Source organism: Lissotriton helveticus, chromosome 10 (genome assembly GCF_964261635.1).
Source record: "Lissotriton helveticus chromosome 10, aLisHel1.1, whole genome shotgun sequence".
Taxonomy (NCBI): domain Eukaryota; kingdom Metazoa; phylum Chordata; class Amphibia; order Caudata; family Salamandridae; genus Lissotriton; species Lissotriton helveticus.
In genome coordinates this window covers 228,450,039-228,466,521 of record NC_136071.1, presented here as the reverse complement: position 1 = coordinate 228,466,521, position 16,483 = coordinate 228,450,039, and the positions used below count along the sequence as shown (strand labels likewise).

General features: G+C 51.9%; 1 protein-coding gene across 1 annotated transcript in view; it reads left to right on the top strand.

Annotated features, from left to right (window-relative positions):
- The window catches only part of LOC144786188 (RNA demethylase ALKBH5-like), a 141,813-nt gene that overhangs the window by 83,879 nt on the left and 41,451 nt on the right, over positions 1–16,483 (top strand). The window contains exon 2 of the mRNA XM_078665187.1: positions 266–346. Coding sequence (XP_078521313.1) covers positions 266–346 — 81 coding nt within the window. The remainder of the gene's footprint in view (positions 1–265; positions 347–16,483) is intronic.

Below are 16,483 nucleotides of genomic sequence, written 5' to 3'. Positions count from 1 at the left end.
CCGTGGCTTTTTGATGTGGCTCCTCAGTGGCATGAGCTCTATATAAAAACACAAGGAATGTATTCTTATGCTGGATTTAAGATGCAAAGTTGTAGCATTGTAGGTGAAATGTTTTTTTTTTTGATTTGCAGTGAGTAAGCAACATTGAGTTAAAAATCACTGTAACATAGATTAGAGATTTAGAATCTTCGAAGTATGTTATTTTGGGAGCTAGTAGCTTTTAAGACCCTTTTCATTAATGCCGTTTCTTTTTTATGTTTCCCAGTGGATATGCAGCTGATGAAATCACCCACTGCATTCGACCGCAGGATATCAAAGAAAGAAGAGCTGTCATTATACTACGAAAGTAAGTTTATCGCTACTAAACAGTTTCTGTTCGATTTGTGGCAAAAAATGGTCAGAAGGTAACTATTGAACTGTCTGCCAGTAAACGGCTATTGTGTACAATGCCAATGCTTGGAGTGGGCTTTGGGTCAGACTGTTGCTTCCCATTTTTTTTGTCTTTCTTGACAGTCTCATTTGCTTGGTTCTTATTCAATGGCTTTCTTTCCCCGTCTTCTTTGTCCCACCCCTGTAGCATAGCTTATTTACCATCTTTCTGATTGAATGACTCATATTCTTCTGCATTCCACTCCATGAAAGTTTGTGTTTTCTTGCTCTCTTCCCTGTGAGCTGTTCCCCACTCTCCTACTGATCCCGCTTAACTTCTTTTGTCACTTATTAGCCCACCCCTCTCCATTTTCTACCACATCCGCTCCTCCCAGAAGTGTTCCTCAAATCAACCCCCCCCCCTTTCCTGCAGCAGATTAATTGAAAATGTTTTGGATTTTAAGCCCTCTGACGTAGCACTCCAATTTGTGCCTTATGTAAATTGATTTACCATTTGTTCCTGCGTCACACTGTCTGGTCCGTGCCGTCCTGTATTGCCCAAAGTGTCAGCAGCCACACTTTGAGATGTTTTTTAGACTTGACCCTCGCCATTTTCTGTCAATTGCAGCTCCTAGCCCCTGTCTTTCCAGTCCCTGCTTTTTCATATGAGAGCCTGTATTGAGGTTGAAAAAGATTGCATTAAGTAGCAATGGATGCTTGAGCTTATGGCCAGAAATATCCTGCCATTCCGCCTCTGTGACTCTCCCACGCCAAGGTTGTGCTTAAACCATCATCCGTAAAAGCCTATTACTTTTTCAGAAGTAGTCTGGTAAAAAAGCTTCTATGGGGAATCTCTCCTCCTTTTCTTTGAGGATTGACGTCGAGCATCCCCCTGAGGCTCTTATTCTTTACATCACTTTCCACTGGCAGGCTACCTCTTTCTCATCACCCATACAAAATGGTGTTCTCGACCATCTCAAGGGTCCTTTGAAAACAATGTGTAGGGAGAAGTCTCGGCTTGTGTAGGTGGCAACTGCAGACTACAGCTCTCCTTTTGCTGCAGGACAGGTTCCTTGGGCTCTGACTTGCTGCTCCATGGTAGGGTTACTGTGCTGCCATTGGTCCCATACCATGTGTCAGTCCCTTCCTCCAATGTGACCCCTCCGCTCTGGCTCTTACTCCTCTCTACGCTCCTCCGCTCTGGCCCTTACTCCTCTCTACGCCCCTCCGCTCTGGCCCTTACTCCTCTCTACGCCCCTCCGCTCTGGTCCTTACTCCTCTCTACGCCCCTCCGCTCTGGTTCTTACTCCTCTCTACGCCCCTCCGCTCTGGCCCTTACTCCTCTCTACGACCCTTCGCTCTGGCCCTTACTCCTCTCTACGCCCCTCCGCTCTGGCCCTTACTCCTCTCTACGCCCCTCCGTTCTGGCCCTTACTCCTCTCTACGCCCTTCGCTCTAAATGATACTCCTCTCTAAATGATACTCTTCTCTACGCTTCTCCATTCCAGACTGACACTTTGACACTCCTCTCTATGCCACTTAACCTTAGGCTGCTCTACTCCACTCTATGCTCCTTCACCTTAGGTCACTGTATGGCCGTTAACCTTAGGCCACTCTATGCCTGTTAACCTTAGGCCAGACCACTCTATGCCTGTTAACCTTAGGCCACTCTATGCCTGTTAACCTTAGGCCACTCTATGCCTGTTAACCGTAGGCCACTCTATGCCCCTTAACCGTAGGCCACTCTATGCCCCTTAACCGTAGGCCACTCTATGCCCCTTAACCGTAGGCCACTCTATGCCCCTTAACCGTAGGCCACTCTATGCCCCTTAACCTTAGGCCACTCTACTCCACTCTATGCCACTCTACTGCATTCTGTGCTACCCCACACCACTTAACAGTGTTATATGCCCCTCCCCAGCATGCCAACTGAACATCAGCCATGCTGTTGTACAACATGGCTTGGCTAAAACACATGGGCAAAGCCAATAGCTCTTGCATAGGTGAGACTGTTTGCTTTGCCAATGCTTGTTGTATATGCTGCTATTTGTGGGGCGCATCACTTGTCCCCATGGCTCTTTTACAGCCAGACATGTGATTCTGCATTTGTAGTTTTGCATTTGTCACCCTTGGAACAGTCCATGAGCATACTTTGCTTAGTTTAGTGAGAGTTGTTTTGTGTTTGATATTGGGCCTCGCCTGCAAATGTGCTCCAGAAGGGGTGAGTGCTATGTGCTGGACAACCTTAGGTGAGTGGAAAGTGTTTTTTAGATTGTTTCTCTAGGGTGTATTGTAGTATAGGGCTCACTTGACTATGTCCCCGGGTTTGCTGTTCCAGTACGTCCGCTTGGGGTCTTAGTAGACTTTGTGCTGTACAGAGTAGATTCCTAGGGGTTACAAAATTCTTAGAAGTGCCACAAAAATAGAAAGGAAAAAAATGCCGCCACCTAAACGTTAGATGAGTATAGACACCTCAGTTAGCCATGGATCAAATAAGGGTTTTGAATAATGCTGGCGTCCAGACTTATTTCTGAAATATCGCTCTTTATTTCTCAATTACTGAAAACATTTTTTCCAGAATAGTACCCATAGCCACATATTATAGGACCCCAATTTTGCAGAGTATTAATCGTGAAAGTCATACATTCTCCACTACCGCATAACACGCCCTAGTAAATCTAATCCATTGTCGCATTTTGTGCCATAAACCAGGATAGTTGAGAAAAGGAAATCAATTCAAATGTTGAAACTGGACTCAGCATTCACTAATGATACCGTTAATTATCACACATTTGAGGATCAAATAAGAATGGTAATGAGACCCTTCTGCTTTTTGGGGACCAGTTCATATGTAACAATTCACTCCAAACTTGTAGGCATCGGCTGATGCAGTTCATGCAAAATGCAGTCTGAAGTGATCCTCGTAAGGCAGGACTCTAATGGGAATGAGAATAAGAATAGGTGGAGATTAGTGTTAGGGTGAACCAATCTGGGGCGTTGTTTGAAAGTCCATTACTAAAGGGTTGAAGTCAAAGCATACCAGTTTTGCCTTAAGTTCCGACATGAGTTACTTTGTTAGACTAAAACAAAAGAAAGAAGTGATCAAGATCCCTGATGTGCCAGGAGAGACAAATTCCTACAGTTCTTCCCCAGATGGAATAGGAGATAATCTCCTTAGAGAGTATGTCGACGTGGTCTTTTGATGTTTTGTTGTTGTTAAGATAATACGTTATCTGGCACTTCAATGGACAAATTCAATGTTATATGGTTTGGAGGAGCTGGAAATGAATGAATTATATAACCCCATATGTCGCATGTCTGCTTTAGCTGTCTTGCCAGCCTCATGTTATCCAAAAGATTCGTAATATAAGTACATACTCTCATCACTGAGACATGGCTCAATGACACTTGTGCCCCAGTTATAGAGCTGGCTGTCCCTTGGGGCTTCAAGATAATGAGGGCAGACCGCCCGCTCGGTAGAGGGGGCGGGGTCGCTGTGATTTACAGAGATAAATAGATCTTTTCCTATGAACCCAGGGGAGATTCAGGGGACACGGAGCTGCTTCCTTTTTCTATACGGTTTAGCCCGCATTTCACTTTAGGAGGCACGTTGGTGTACCGGCCTCCAGGTTATACTGGTCACTTTATCGATTCTTTGGAGGAGCCTATTGTGCCCCGTGCTTTGAAATTTTCTAGGTTCCTCCTCCTTGGGGATTTTAACATCCATGTAGATGTTTTAGATGCCCTAGGGACCAGACGCCTGGACGAAGCACTGAACTTGGCTCAACTGACACAATGGGTAGGAGGGCATGCACTAGACTTCGTATGCTCCAATTTTGATATTCTGATATCGCACCCTGAGAGAGTGACGTGGTCAGACCACGAGTTGATAAGATTCTCCTGGTGTCTGGAAAAATCCCTGGGGGCAGGAGATTCCCTCTCAACTGCTTACCCTCAGAGGATCAACCTAGTCACTCTGGCTGACTCCCTATCTCGTGACCGTCCTCAGATGGCTTCGAAGGTGGGTGAGGCTGTCTGCAATTTCAACACATGGGTGGAACAGGGGGCAGCCGCCTCTGTTAACCAGGGACGCATCCGTAGAGTTTTTCTCCCTCTAAACCATGGTTTACACACGCTCTCAGGGAATTGAAATTAGGCTGTAAGAAACTTGAGCGGGGGTGGAGGCAAGCGTATCAGCAGGAGGCGAAAACCGCCCTGCGAGTTGCTCAGAAGGATTACTATGCTGCGATTAGGACAGCAAAGACGGCCTACTACGCTGGAAGGATTGAAAAAGCAAATAACAATAATAAAGAAATTTTCTCTATCGTTCAGAGTTTTCTATCCCCCGGCGCTGCGCAACCTCTGCTGCCTGCTTCTAAACAGTGGTGCGAAGAGCTATCCTCTTTTTTTTTTTATAGAGAAAATTGCCAAAATCCAGGAGGACTTGGCAGTTGTTTGTGATTCGCACAGGGCCACACCATTGTTTCCCTCTCTTCCTGAGCCTCGGCTTGCCAATCAGCTTACGGCTTTTTCTCCCTCTGTCGAATCAGACATTCTGACGATCCTTAAGTCCCTGAAGTCAGGGTCACCTACCGACCCCTGCCCAGCCAGGGTGCTCGGTGGGGTGGCTGATACTGTGTGCATTGAGGTTACCCAGATTGTGAACCTCTCCCTTTCCACTGCGACGGTCCCGACCGACTGGAAGCAGGCTAAGCTATTGCAGCTCCTAAAAAAGGCCGGGATGGATCCTGCTGCCCCTTCAAGTTACCGGCCAATATCCCTGCTGCCGGCTCTGGCTAAAGTCTGCGAAAAAACGTTTTTCCGCCAACTGGATTACTTTGTTGAGTCATCTCACGCCCTGCACCCTGCTCAATCAGGGTTTCGGGCAGCCTATAGCACTGAGACTGCCCTGGTGGAGATCTCAGAAGCGATCCGGGTGTGCCTTGATGGAGGCGGCAGAGCGGTCCTGATTTTATTGGACCGCTCTGCCGCCTTCGATACGGTGCCCCACGGGCTTCTCTTTGCCAGGCTGTCTGCTATTGGAATCACCGGAACTGCTTTGGATTGGCTGACGTCTCTTCTTGATGACAGGACGCAACAAGTGTGGCTGCCGCCGTACGCCTCTTGCCCTAGAAAACTCACAACTGGAGTCCCGCAGGGGTCTACTCTTAGTCCCCTTCTTTTTAATGTTTATTTGACTCCATTGATCTATTTGGCCGAACATTTGGGGGCAAAAAATTGTTCACCTGGCCGAGGGACAATTTGGACACATCGGTTATTCAGCATTGCCTTTCATCTGTCTTTCGGTGGTTAGCACTTGCTCAACTAAAGTGCAATGAAGCTAATTCTGAGGTCCTTTTCTATGGTTCCTTCCCCGACAACTTTAAAAGTCTTTTGTGGCCTCTTGACATTCCCTGCCCCAAATCTATGGGAGGTCCAGCTAAGAATTTGGGGGTTTGGTTTGGAAATGATCTGAAATTTGAAGATCATATTAAAAGACTTACTGGGGCCTGCTTTGGAACTCTTAAAGCTCTATGCAGATTTTTTCCTCTTCTGCCAAGAGAGGCCAAAGAGACTGTGGCGCGTGCCCTTCTTCTCTCCAGGCTGGATTATGCCAATGCCCTGTTCTGTAGCCTGCCCGCCTATTTGATCAAACGGCTCCAGGTAATTCAGAAAGCGGTTGTAAGACTCCTGTTTAATCTGCCTAGGAGATCCAGCGCTCGCTTCCACCTGCGTAGCCTACATTGGCTTCCGGTTGCACAGCGTATTACCTATAAAGCTTTGGTCCTTTCCTTTCGAGCGGTCCACCAGCTTGGGCCACTTTACTTGAGAAAACGCTTTTCTCTCTATGCCCCCAATCGCTGTCTGCGATCAGCTAATCAGTGTAGGATGGCTTTGCCCAGATTTATCTCTCCAGGCTGGGAGGCCATTCCATCTCGGTGATAGCTGCCAGAGCTTGGAATGTACTCCCTCTCCACTTGCGGGCAGCCCAGACCATCTCATGTTTTAAGAAAGGTTTAAAAACTCATCTGTTTACTATTACTGATTAAATTTTTCCATTAGTCCCCCTTTCTGCTCACTGCACTTCACTCCATGCTCCGCGCCAGGATACTCGTGAGTAATAGAGCGCGTTACAAAACAATTGACAACATAACATACATATATAACCTACATTCAGTCGCTTTTGATCACCCTTCTTCATCCATCAGTCTTTTCAAGTGCCCATCACATTTTATGTCCACCTCAGCACCCATTTCACCTATTGGCTCTTTTTACTATGAGAGGCATTTTGCTTGTGCACATACTCGTAAAGAAAATGGTCCACTTGAGTGCCAGGGCCAGTCTCTTAATTTTTTTACATTTTTGTGGTAAGTTTTCTCCCTTTTTCAGTTTTTAGGTCTCGGCTAGAGTAGGCTGCGCACATGCGCAGTCTCGCTGGTGAGATTTAATGACTTGGAGTAGCGAGGTTAAGCCCCGCCCCTCTTCTGAGGAAGTAGCATGTGTGCTTTTGGAATGGGCGTGCCGGCTTTCATGTTTCACCACGAGAGAGCCGACACTGATACTGGAACCCGGTTTCCTAGTTACAAAGTCGGCCGCTCAGGATGTTACGCCACACTTCCTGCCAAGACACTGGGCATTTTTAAATACTTGGGCTGTGTTTAATTTTGTTCGATTTGCATCTACAGATTTATGAGCGAGTTTAACATTTCACTTTCACTTCTAATCTGCTTTTTGTTCTTCTGAGGCTAGAGTTTGTTGTCTATGTTAGTCACAAACAAATCAAATGGGCGATGCGTAAATACACATCCACAACTTATCATGGTTTCTTCACTGATGCTGACATGGCGGCGTATATCTTGCGGCGGTTTTTGTTGAATCAGCACAGGTAATTACTAAAACAGGGCTTCACAATATTGTGTAATGTTACTGTTTCAATAAGCTCTTTTGTAGTACCTAACTTTTGCAAGTGAGGTTGATGAAGCCTTTTTACCATACTCGTTTGTGAAACTGCACCATTACGTAGCAGTCCTTGGAACACATTAGACACAGAGTGAAAAGTTTCCAGCAGGTATTTTATCCTGCCGGTATTTGTTGTTTTGAGATTCTGGTCACCCTAACTAAGTGTTGTTTTTCAGTGAATTGCGGCAAGTCTGCAGTGATAAAATACAGACTTGTCTTTGATAGCAGGTAATTTTGATGTAAGAATGGCATTAAAACACTTTGCATTTTAGACCGGGCAGGAGAAAAAAGAGTTAGCATTTCCCACTCTTGTTTCTAAATAGTTTAGTCTGTTGACTTCCTTTTCAGATGTGCTCTTAAAGGTTAAAATCTTAATGGGTGGGGGGCGTGGCTACGAGCGCGGCAATGGCGGTCGCAGCTTCCTAGAGCTCCCGCTTGCCCGAGCCTTATCCGCCCATTTATCCTGTCCCCGAGCCTCTGCCACACTCCCTAAGCGAGGCGATTGCTGCGGGGAGCTCTGGTCATCCTCCGGTGCGGTCACTGGAGACGTCGGCGCCTTGACTGCTGCGGGGCGCTTGAAGACGGAGAGCGGCCTGGTGCGGCGCTGAAGCCGGGTCCTCAATTTTGGCGCCCCCCGCCCGGGAGACACCTGAGTGGCGCGGCGGCCTTGCCGCAGTCCTGGGCTGCTAACGCCCCTGCAGGACGAGCGGGAGCGGGTTCGTTCCCCCCCCCGTGACCCGACTGCGGTGCCACTGCCTTGAGGGGGCGAGGGTCGCCCACGGCCTACGAGGGGCCTAGCGGACCCGGCGGAGCCGGGGCCTCAATTTTCGCGGCTCCCGCCCGGGGTTGGCTGGGTGCAGCTCCTGACCGTGGAGGACACCTGGCTGCTGCCTCTCTGCGTTGGAGGCTCACTTCACGGCGGGGTGTCGGTCGGCGGACCCTGTGGCGGGCGGAGAGTTGTGGACGCCCCCTCCTGGACCCCCAGACAACGCTGGCAGTGACAACTGGCCCCGGGTGGGCAGCAAGTGGACGGGCCCCATCGATCGCCCTGGGGCCACGAGTGGTGAGGGGGTGTTTCCCGGTGCCTGCTATACCTTGCCTGGACTGAGACGTGAAGGGGGACGCCGACTGCCCGCTTCTGGTGGAGGGTCGTGCCTGGTGGACGGAGTCCCCACTGGAGTGGAAGAAGAGCGTGGGGATCCCCATTGCCACGGCTGTGTCGATTGTTGGAGGCCCGTGGACAGGCGGCGATCATGACCCGAGGTGGGGGCGGCAGCCAATCTAAGCAACCGACCATCGACAAATACACGGGGCCAACTGGGGGACCGGGCCTGTCGGGGGGGGGGGGTCAGCATCCGCCGCCCCCCCGGATAATACCGCGCTCATGGCCGCCATCACCCAATCCCGGGACACGCTGGACGCTAAAATTGGCGCGGTGGGCGCAGATGTTACCCTGATCCGCCAAGACCTGCGGATTACTGAGGCGGAGTCCAGAATATCTGTCGTGGAGGACGATGTTGGGTCCCTGAAGAAACGGCTGGCGGTGGTGGAATCGGTGCAGAAGAATCTGGCGCTGCGAGCTGAGGATGCTGAAGGTCGCGCCCGCCGCAACGACCTCCGATTTGTTGGTTTTCCGGAACGGTGCGAGAAGAGGGACATGGCGCAATTCCTTACCCAGTGGCTGCTGAGCTGGATGCCTCCGGAGGGCCTGTCCTCGTGCTTCATCATTGAGCGCGCCCATCGCGCCTTGACCCAACGGCCGCCGGAGGGTGAGCGGCCCAGGGCGGTGATCGCTCGGATACTGAACTACCACGATCGCGACGCTATCCTGAGGGAGGCGAGGTCCAAAGATGCCATCCTCTATGAAAATCACAAGATCATGGTGTTCCCCGACTATACCAGAATCGTACAGCAGAAACGTCAATCCTTCATGAATGCCAAGGCGAAGCTCCGCGGTCTGGGTCTCCAATACTCCCTGCTGTACCCGGCCCGTCTGAGAGTGATTTTCCAGTCCAAGACATTGTTTTTTGATACTCCGGAGGAGTTGTTTCGTTGGACGGATGAAACTGTGGCGCTGCGGCCGCATGACCAGCCGGGATTGAATCCTGGGTCCTCGAGGGGTTCCTCACCGGAACGCAGAGATCACCCTTCCAAGGGCAAGAGAAACCGGAGATCTAGATCGCGGAAGCGTTCGGCCTCTGCCGCTGGTGCGCCGGGAGGCCACAGACCCGAGGACTCTGACGTATCCGGGAAGTGACACTGCTGCCTTCAGGTACTCTGTGCTCCTGGCTGGGTAGCGTGGCTACTGTGACTGAGTGGAATGGGGGCAGTGGCCCGGCGCCTTGGACGCTTTCCTGATGCCTCGATGTCTTCTTGTTACTAAGTTCGTGAGATTGAGTGGGGTGGTGGGTACTGGCTCGGGTACAGCCGATTGGGGGCTGTCCCACTCCTACCTTGTAGGAGTTTGTTTTTGGGGGGGGGGGTAGTGACGATGGGCCTGAGGGAGTTGGGATCCATTGGCATGGTAGGTCCTGTGCCCTCTGTTTTGGGCTCGGGATCGCCCATGCCGCGACAGATGCTTCATGGTTCTGTGAGGTGTAGGGGAGGGGGGTTGGGGGTGTGGGGAGTTGGAAGGGGACTGGCTTTAGCAGCCCCTACAGTTTTTGGGTGTTTGGGTGGCAAGGGGGGGATGCACATGCTTTTTATGAATATGCGACTGCTGTTGAGTGGTGGGTGGTGTGGACACGAGGGGCCCTCCTGGCGGACTCCATCAGACTATGGTTGATACTATGCACAGACTCCCTGTGGAGTCCCTAAGAGTTGTCACGTGGAATGTCAGGGGGTTGTTAGACAAGGTGAAACGGGGGGCGGTCTTGCGCTGGGGGAAGAGGGCCTCTGCCGATGTGCTTCTGCTTCAGGAGACTCATATGATGGGGTCGAAAGCACTCAGTTTGCAGCGATTGGGCTATCACCAGGTGTACCATGCCGGCTTTACCCGGGGGTCCAGAGGGGTGGCTGTGCTGATCCACCGCAGGGTGCACTTCGTACATGTGAAGACGTGGGCGGACCCGCAGGGTCGCTATTTGTTTGTAAGGGGCACGGTGGGTACAGAGCCCGTAATTCTTGGGAGTGTGTATGCCCCCCCCCCCTGCAATGGGCCCTGGCTGAGAGGATTTTCCAAGTATGGGGGGATGTCCAAGAGTCCCTGGCGGTGGTTGGGGGTGACTGGAACGAGGTGATGGATGCTTGCATTTGACCGCAGGGGGCGCCGAGGACCGGGAGGGCTAGACCCCCCTCTTCCCGTCTCCCCTCCCTCTACGAAGCTGCGAGCGATGTGTGATGCCCTGGGCTGGATGGATGCTTGGCGACATATGCACCCTACTGCACGTGAATATACGTTTGTGTCAGCGGTGCATGGTTCCTTTTCTCGCCTAGATTACTTGTTTGTTCCCCGAGTGTGCATGAGCAGAGTGCGTGCGGTGGAGATTTTGCCTAGGGGGCTGTCTGATCATTCCCCGGTTTCGCTCGACGTAGAACTTTTCAAGCCACGACAGCCCTTTCGATGGAGGATGTCCTCTTGGCATCTACAGCAACCTGGCTATGTTAAGCACCTCCGGGAAGCTATTGATCACTACTGGCGGGAGAACCTGGTTGATGATATCGACGCGGTCGTAGTGTGGGAGGCCTTGAAGCCCACGATGAGAGGGGTGGATATCGCTTGGGCCTCGGCGGCTCGTCTGGATCGTCGCGAGGCGATCGTGGCAGCTGCGGCACAAGTGGAGTCTTTGGAACGGCGGAGTCGTGGGGGGGGTGACGATACCGGGGTGCGACTGCTACTCCAAGCGCAACAATCCTACGCGTCAGTCCTGCTGGACGAGGCCAGACAGGCGTGGCTGGCCACACGGAGCAGGATTTGCCAGTGGGGTGACAAGTCGAGTTCTATGCTTTATAGACTCTGCCAATATAACATCAACCCTGTCACCCTGCCCGGTCTTCTGGCGGAAGATGGCACAGCCATTACTGACCCTGTCCGCCTAGCGGCGAGTTTTGCCGCCTACTTCGGAGCACAGTATGCCCCATGTGATAAGTTGACGGGTGAGGATGTTGCCAAGTTCATCGATGACCTACCTCCTAAAATGGTGTCGGATGATGTCAGGGAATCTCTGGATGCTCCTCTCACGGCGGAGGAACTTGGGGAGGCCCTGGGACAGCTCAATGCGGGTAAAGCCCCCGGGCCGAGCGGTTATCCCTGTGAATTTTATAAGAAATTCTACACGCAATTGGGACCCCATTTTCGGTGTGCCCTGGAAGCGGCACGTACTCGGGGCAGGCTACCGCCTGATTGGCGCCATTCTGAAATCGTGGTTTTTCCGAAGCCAGGTAAGCCCCCTGATAGTCACGACTCGTATCGCCCCATCTCGCTGCTCAATATAGAAGCCAAGATACTGGCTAAAGCCCTGGCGAATCGGTTGCTTCCTTACATAGTGGACCTGGTACACCCCGACCAAGCGGGCTTCATGCCCGGCAGGGCTACACGCCATAATATTCGGCGAGCGTGGGCTGCGATCGGGGCCATGGGAGCCATGGGTGAGCAGGCTGCTCTGTTGCTTGCAGACGTTAATAAGGCGTTCGACTCGGTGAGCTGGACTTACCTGTTTGCGCTCCTACCCCGTCTCAACCTCGGCCCTGTTTTTCTATCCTATATTAAACTACTGTACACAGACATCACGGCCACTGTGCGTGTTGCAGGGGCTGTCTCGGAGACATTCCGTATTGGCCGGGGTACCCGACAGGGATGCCCTCTCTCCCCCTATCTTTTCGCCCTGGCTATGGAGCCGTTGGCCGCCTGGGTGCGTATAGATGCGCAACTCCGAGGATTTATGTGGCCCCAGGGCCTCTCCGATAGGATCGCGTTGTACGCGGATGACGTCCTTTTCTTCCTGACCGACCTGCGTCGCTCTGGGCCGCGGGTTTTGGAAATAATGCGGGTTTTTGGTGACGTATCCGGCTTATACCTCAACCTCAGCAAATCCACCTTGTGGGTCCTGGGTGGTGGTGCAGTATCGGACCCCTGGACGCTGGACCTGCAAGTGGCCACTGGAGGCCTGCAGTACCTAGGGGTGTTCCTGTCTGAATCCGCGACCCTCGCGTGGGAACGCTCGGTGCTGCCGGTATGGGAGCGGGTGCAGACCGACGTTAAAACATGGTCCCGGATGCCTCTTAACATCTTTGGCCGGTCTGCCATCTTTAAGATGGTGGCGCTTCCACGCCTTTTATACCAATTGCAAAATTATCCCCACTCGGTGCCGGCTTCCTGGTTTCGGCGAGTGAACTCGGTCCTGGGGCAATTCCTGTGGGCCGGGGGTTCGGCCAGGGTGGCGTTACGCACGTGCTTCCTCTCTACATACTGTGGGGGACTCGCCACCTCGGACCTTCTGTCCTACTACCAGGCAGCTCATCTCCTCGTCCTTAATGACTGGTGGTATGGTGATAGAGGCGACCCGGCATATGCATTAGAGCGTGCACTTATGGGCGATAATACCCTCCATATGCTTCTCTACTCCGCCCGGCTGCGTCGGGGCTTGCCTAGTGTTACGAAGACAGTCTTCCTTGTTTGGCGTCAGGCATTGCGACGCATGGGCTGGTGGGGTAGGCTGACGGCGGAAACGCCGCTGTGGCGTAATGGCAGGTTGCCAGCCCTGGCCTCCTTGCCGGGTTTTGGTGGCTGGGATGCAATCGGGATATCGTCGCTGGGTGATGTGCTGTCTGGTGCTGCTCTTAAGTCGTTCCAGGTCCTAAGTGAGGAGTTCCACTTGCCGCGGACTCAGTTCTTCCGTTACCTACAGCTGCGGCATGCACTCACACCGTACATTGCCGACCTGGAGTCGCTCCCCGACTTTAGCCCCATTGAGGCGAAGCTGTTCATGGGGGAGCTTGGGGAAAAAAAGGTGTCCCGCATTTACCAGACTATGGTCACCCACTGCGCCTCCGACCTTCTTCCCCTGCGGACGGCATGGGAAGCTGATGTCGGGTCACTGGACGAAGATGACTGGCGAGAGGCCCTGGAATCCCCGCGTGGGACGGCGATCGCGATGAGGCTCAGGTTCATCCAATTTAAGGTCCTCCACAGGGCCTACTTTACGCGTGAACGCCTCTGGAAGGCTGGACTGATTGCATCGCCGGAATGCTTGCGTTGTGGTGCGGAGGTTGGCTCGCTGCTCCATACCCTGTGGCTGTGTCCTAGGCTTGCTGGCTTTTGGAGAGGTGTGTGGAGCTGTTTGTCTGAAGTGTTAGGATGGGACTTGCCCCGAACACATCGCTTAGGTTTGCTTCATATTCTCGAGGGGGTGGGAGGGAATCGCTATAAGCGCCACCTACTGCTGTTGGGGTTGGTACTGGCCAAGAGAGACCTAGCGCGGGCGTGGAAGGATGAACGGGCTCCCCCCCTGTGTGTTTGGAGGGCGGGTCTGGACTTTTGCATGGGCCTGGAGCGCCCTATCTTTGAAGCGCGTGGGTGCCCCCGCAAACACTTTCGGATTTGGAAAAGATGGGCTGAGTATAGAGACTTGCCGCTTGACCCCCCCGTTGACCCTGAGGAAGAACTCTGAGCTTCCCCCTTAGTGTAGGCCTGTGTCTGGTGCCGGACCGACCACTCCATACGTCTTTACAGCTGTTTCTTCTTCGCATGTGCATGGGGTTAGGGAGGGATTGCGGGGTGGGATTGGTTGAGGGCGGTTGGGTGTTGGGGATGGGAATGGGTGGGAGTGGGTTGCTTAAAAGCGATTGCAATATGTTTGACTCGGATTCCAATCCTGTTTTATGTGATGTCTTCATCTGCGTGGTGGTTTCTCCTGACTGTGGGGTACCACATTCATTGCCTTGCTTGATTATTCAATAAAATCTGTTGTGAAAAAAAAAAAATCTTAATGGGTAAAATCTGAATAAATTATGTATGATTTGGGTAGAGTTGTATTGTGGTTTTTTTTTATGTTTGCGTGTGCCTGTGTTGGTTTTGTGTGCGCCCTTACGTATGTGTCTGATTGTTTAATGGTGTGTGTGTGTGTGTGTGTGTGTGCGCCTGCTGTTTCCAAACTCTAACAACACTACACTGGTATGCAGCCGCAGCTGCCACATTCCTCCGTGCATGTCAGCAGAGCCCCCACCCCCCAGGAGAGCCCACGAAACAGCAGCAGAGCATGTAGCTAAGGCATCACCGCAGCGTGAGCATCACCAGTGCCTGAGCCGCTACAACAGCACGTGCACAGGCCCCCCGAGAACAACCAGGGCTGACTGACTGCTGCACAGCTCCACTACGGCCCCCATAGAGCCTGTGCTGCGGCTGTGCTGCCCTAGCTTTCCTCTCTAAAATAGTTGTACTATAAAATTGTAAGCTAGCGAGCAGTGATTATTCGTGTACATTAGTTTGCCTACAGAGCGAATTTGACATTTGCGTAGTAATAATATACGTATGCACACTAGCACACTAGTTTTCAATTACATTTTTTTTATCAAGCAGCCCTTATTTTCACGGGCATGTGCACATTCTCATATATGCATATACACAAGTACATGCGTGTGTACATGCACAGAGTGTATCTATTTATCACCATTTTTAGGTCTCGGCTAGCGTAGGCTGCGCACATGCGGAGTCTCGCTGGCGAGATTTAAGGAGTAGCGAGGGTAAACTCCGCCCCTCTTCTCCATTGGCTGGCCTCCTAACCGGTAGCCAGCCATTGGAGAAGAGGTCTCAGTGACATCATTCTTTTCATTTAAGTCCCGTCTTTTTCGGATTGAGGGGTGTGTTTTTTAGTTTCTTTCTCTCCTCTTTCCATTGGCTGGAATGTAAACAACATCAAAAACAAGCCCGTTGTTTTACATTTCAGCCAATGGAGAAGAGGGGAGAAACAAAAACATGCCCCCCAGTCTGAAAATGACGGGACGTTTCTCAGTCTCTTTTGTGCTTGACCTCGTAGAAACACGGTGGTGTTTATGGCGTGGTCCGACCGGTGTCTGTGTAGGCCCGGGTCAGGGATTACTAAAATCAGTAATAATCTCGCTGCATACCCGACCATCCACCCCTAATTTTACAAACAACCTAACTCCACCAACATCAGACTACTATTGAGGTTTTTTACCGTTGGAGACTACCCCTGACGACCCAACACTCCTTCCCCGTGCTGGCCTCGCCGCTCCGCGCCAGGACCGGGCCCCCCGAGCCGTCCACAGGCGACCGGACACTCCTACCTCTTCGCTTCGGAAGCGACTCCTTCACCACCAGAGGCTCGGAGACGAGGTGCTCCCAGCGTCGGTCACACCACCCCATCGCTGGTTCTTTTCCTTGTCCCCTGTCCTTTCACTTCCGTGTCCTTCGTTTTCCTCTCTTGTCCGTTCTTATCCTTCTTCCTTCTCTTTTATAGTGCAGGTTGCATTATTAGTTTCCACATCCATCTTTAGGTTGTGATTACTATTGTGAATAATTTAAATTTCTCCAAATAGCTAGGCAGTCCGGCACTTTTGCTACTAAGCGCTTTCCAATCTGTAGCCCCCCCTCCCTCAGCCCATCTCTAATCGCTCTTCTGTGTGATGGGCTCTCGCGTGAGCACCTGGCTGGGAGTGGTTTATTTCATTTGTATGGCCGCTCGGGTCGGAAGCTTATGGTGCAGAGAGGATGGAGGGGGGGGGTGCGGCGGGGATAGCCCACTCTTGCCCCACAGCACAGCAGAGCCTGGGGCAGCTGGTAAACAGCTCGTCTCTCTGCTCTCCAGCAGCAGGGAGCGCCCTGCACCCACATTACCCATCGAATAACGACTGAACCTCCATACGCAGGGCCGGGTCGAAATGCTGTTGGATACCGGAAGCGGATCTGAGATTATCTGATGCAGTCCTGTAGAGGCGCTCGGTGCTCATATCTGCAGCAGAGGGATGCCATGACAGGACGAGGCATCACTCTGGCAAAACGGTGTGCTTGACTACCGTCTGTCTAGTGTGAAACACGCACTGCTGTATGCATAACCAAACACCTCTGAGAGATGCCTTAACATTTTACATGAGATACACGAAACGACACAGCTGATTGCCCACTGAGCTACCAGGAAGAGTTATCATCTGATGCAGGCATTTTTGGGGTTTACTCCATACCTCAAAGCCATGGCCC